This window comes from Echinops telfairi, unplaced genomic scaffold, assembly GCF_000313985.2.
Source record: "Echinops telfairi isolate 266 unplaced genomic scaffold, ASM31398v2 ScPeMD7_7458;HRSCAF=8496, whole genome shotgun sequence".
NCBI lineage: Eukaryota > Metazoa > Chordata > Mammalia > Afrosoricida > Tenrecidae > Echinops > Echinops telfairi.
The window spans coordinates 27,974,162-27,978,091 of NW_022111358.1; the positions used below are offsets into that span (position 1 = coordinate 27,974,162).

The 3,930-nt window shown below is 62.8% G+C and overlaps 1 protein-coding gene across 2 annotated transcripts in view; it reads left to right on the top strand.

Moving 5' to 3' along the window:
• Window positions 1–3,930, top strand: part of RARA (retinoic acid receptor alpha) — a 43,393-nt gene that overhangs the window by 35,105 nt on the left and 4,358 nt on the right. For both annotated transcript variants that reach the window (XM_004707134.3, XM_004707135.2), the window contains 2 exons: window positions 1,654–1,802; window positions 2,895–3,036. In XM_004707134.3, the coding sequence (XP_004707191.1) occupies window positions 1,654–1,802; window positions 2,895–3,036 (291 nt within the window). The remainder of the gene's footprint in view (window positions 1–1,653; window positions 1,803–2,894; window positions 3,037–3,930) is intronic.

Here is a 3,930-nt window from a genome sequence, read left to right on the forward strand (position 1 = left end):
CATGGCAGCGGGGCAAAGGGTGGCCCGGGTTGGGGTCAGTGCCGCCTCTGCGGGGTGGAATGCTGACCAGGATTTCTAGGCCATGCCACACCCCCGGCCTTGATACACCCCCACCAGTCTGGATTGTCTATTGTTACCACTTTCACGTCTTGGAAAAAGTTAGGACAACAGAGGGTTCCTTTGTGGCTCCCCACTCTGCCCCTTGGCTTCACCCAGGCTCTCTGCTCTCCCCCCACCCCAAGCAGCTGTTCTCAGGCCTTCCTGTTGGGCTGATCTGGCCGCTCTGGCCTCGCAAACGGAGGACCCAGGTGGACAGAAGGGCTGTCAGGGATGTGAGCCTAGGCTACCCCTCTGCTATAAGGTGGTCTTTGGATAGGGAGGGGCTCCCCGGAACTCCCACCCAGCAGTGTGGAGCACCAGGGAGTGGTGAGCAGGCCTGATGAAGGGCCAGGAATGCCCTACAGGGGCATGGGGTAGGGTGGCAGCATGCAGCAGACCCTCCACCCTCTGCCTGGACTTTGCCCACATTGCCCATGGTTGTAAGGGACTTGGGCCAGGAGCTATGGGTGCCTTTGGATGCCAGACACACTTATACTAGGTGGTGGGGTGGACCCAGGTAAACTGGGGGAAGGGGTGCCAGTCAGTAAGGGTCAGCCTCTTCAGTGAGGCCTCCTCTGCCTCTTTTGGTCCTGGACAGACTTTGCTGGGGGGAGCCCTTTGGGGATCTGAGATTGTTTCGATTGTAGTTCAAACCTGGCACAGGACACAGCCCTCCTGGGTGCCCAAGGTTGGGGCACAGACAGCCTTCCGCTGGCCCCACCCAGTTCATTCTGCCTGGGTGAGGGGCGTGGAGCGGGGAACTGGGGAGGATTCGCCGCTGCTGGCTGGGTCACCCTGCTGGCTGCCCTCTGGATGCTGAAGAGCGCAGGCGAGGGGGAGTCACCGGATGTAGTATTGACACGGGACAGGCAGAGCATTGATGGGAACAGACCCCTTTTGTCATGCTGCCTCCCCCCAGATCGGGGCACCCAGAGTGACAGGCTGCCAAAACCCACGGGGACTCCTCTCCCTGTCTCCAGGGGGTCCCCTGCTCTGCCCCAGCCCTGACTGAGAGGCCAGATCCTGCCTCTCTTGCCTGCCTTGGGTCCCTGGCCAGGGGACTTTTTGGGTGGAGGAGGGGCTGTGGCTGCTAATAGGGGGTGGGGTGGGGGGAGCAGCGGAAGCCAAGGGGTGGGGGAGTGGCCGGCTCTGAATATCCTGTTGACCCCAGTTTCCTCTGCCCCCAGCTCTGGTCCTCTTCCCTCCCTCCCTCTTCATCTGAACTCCTTCGTCCCTCAGGGGGGAAGCTTGCTGGCTGTCCACCCTGGCTTTAGAACCGGCCCACTCCCAGCCCCACGGTGTACAGTGGCGTGGATCCGATCTGGAATCCAGGTTTTCTGATTCTGAAGGCAGCCGTGGAGGGGGTAGACCGGAGAGGCCAGTGCTGGAAGCTTCCTCAGCATCCTGAGTTCTGGCCGGGAACTCCCAGCTCCTCCTGAGGCCTTGCCTTGTTCCTGGCCTGGAGCTAGTGCCCTGCCTGGGATGGAGCCTGAGGCTCTTAGGACTGTGGTGACTGGGCCTCTAACCACCGCCTCCCCCTTGCTTCCTCTCCAGCCATCGAGACCCAGAGCAGCAGCTCTGAAGACATAGTGCCTAGCCCGCCCTCGCCGCCCCCTCTGCCCCGCATCTACAAGCCTTGCTTTGTTTGTCAAGACAAGTCCTCCGGCTACCACTATGGGGTCAGCGCCTGCGAGGGCTGCAAGGTGAGTGCACGGGCAAGGACAGCGCCATCCGATCCCGAAGATATGTCCACTCTCACTTCTCGGGAGAAGTCCCTGAAGCCACTGTGCTGGGAAGGAGAGAGCTGCCTGCGGAAGCCCCCCTCAGAGATGAGCTGGGGTCCCCCCCCAGCCAGAGGTCTCCACCACCCTATCTGAGCTCCGCTCCCCATCTCCATCCTCCCCATCTCCATCCTCCAGCTGGCATGGCGTGTGCCCGCTGCCACTGCCACCGCTGCCCAGGTTGCCATGGTGAGCTGGCTGTTGCCTGGCTCTTGGCTGAGGACCCAGGAGGCCTGCCCCCGGCGGCTCTGCCCGAACCTTGCCATGGCAGCCTGGCAAGAGACAGTGGCAGGCGCCCTGCCCTGGCTTCCCCATCAGGTGCCCAGGCTGTGGGCTCCCCAGGGTTTTCCCCACCCCCATGTTAGGCTCCCGGACACCAAGGTGGCTGCCCCCCTCCCAGCAGCCCCAGGCCCGGCTTCGTTCCCTCTCCCCAGGGCCTGAGCCCCCGCGCGTGTGTGTTTCTGGCCTGGCTCTCCTCAGGTGTGAGTGAGACCTCAGCTGGTGTGCGGCTTGCCCTCCTGAGCGGTTCAGGCTTGGTCTGGGTCTGTCTCGGTGTGCTTATTCTGTGTGGAGCTCCGGCCCGCCCAGTCTGCCTCTGACTGGTCTGTCCGGTTAGCTGTGTACCTGCCACCTGGGTCGAGTGTGCACACGTGTGTGGATCAGTGTCTCTCTGGGGCCCACCTGTCTCCTTCCTTGGCTCTTTGCTGCTTGCCTGGGTTTGGAGCCAGGCCGAAGGTTCCAGGTCTCTGCCCTGCTCCCTTGCAGTGTCTTTCCCCCTGCTCCACAGGGGAGGAGACTAGGAATGTGGGGAAGTCCCCCATTTACCCTGAGACCTTGAGGCTCAGGTCCTGGGATTCTCGTGGGGGGAGTGTCCTTGTAGGCCAACCGCTCTGCCCAGCCTGCCCTGGTCTGTGATGGGCAGTGGCTGGCCGGACCCTGCCCAGCCCCAGGTTGAGGCTGGGCTCTGCTCCCCGCCTGGGAGTGGCTGACCAACGCCCGTTCCTCCGTCCCCAGGGCTTCTTCCGCCGCAGCATCCAGAAGAACATGGTGTACACATGTCACCGAGACAAGAACTGCATCATCAACAAGGTGACCCGGAACCGCTGCCAGTACTGCCGGCTGCAGAAGTGCTTCGAAGTGGGCATGTCCAAGGAGTGTGAGTGCCAGGGCAGGGGAGCCCGAGGGGATGCCCACAGCAAGGGGTGCAGGGTGTTGGCGCTTGTCGGGGGTGCACGCACCCTGGCCTGCGAGCTCCGTGTCCTGTCGCAGTGTGAGGCAACAGAGGAGGGAATCTACATGTGTGTGTCTCCTCAGAGCGGGCACTGGGGGTACCCAAGTCCCTTCTGAGCCTGCCTTGTATTGGGGGAGGAGCCTGAACTCTCGGTGACGGGAGGGGGGTGCTCAGTGATCCAAAAGCCATTGTCTGGTTGGACAATGTCTGGTTGGGCCCCAGAGTTGGAAGAGAGGGCTGGTACCTCCGCAGTCCCAGAGGAATGGGGGTTTCCAAGTTGGGCACAGCTGAGGCTGAGGGAAGGAAGGAGGGCGTGGGGGGGTGGCTGGACAGGGAGACCCTCTTGTGTTGAATCATGAGTGTTGCCGTGGTGACCGGTGATTGATGATGTCAGAGATAAATGACGCTGACAGACGCCTCCTTGTCTGCGTGGCTGTTACCATGGAGACTGAGCCTGGGGGGATGGAGGGTGGGGGAGGGAGCTGGCCGGCGGACCCCTAGCCCTCTGTGGGGAGGGCGGGATTGTGAGGAGACCCATCCAACTCGGAGCCTGTGGGCTCCCAGGCAGGAGTGGAGGGGCCCCAGAGTGTCCTGCCTGCTTCCAGGAGGCTGCAGGCCTTTGGTCCTGAACCAGGGGCTCCCTACAGCAGAGGGACCCTAACTTGAGCCCCGGAGGTCTAGAACCCTTGGCTTGAGGGGCCGGGCTCAGTTGTAGTCCTCCTCCTCCACTGCCTTCCGCTCTCAGCTTTCAAAGCAGGAGGACCAGGGTGGGGGACCCCTCTCCCTTCGCCACAAGCCCCCCACCCCCATTCCCCTCCC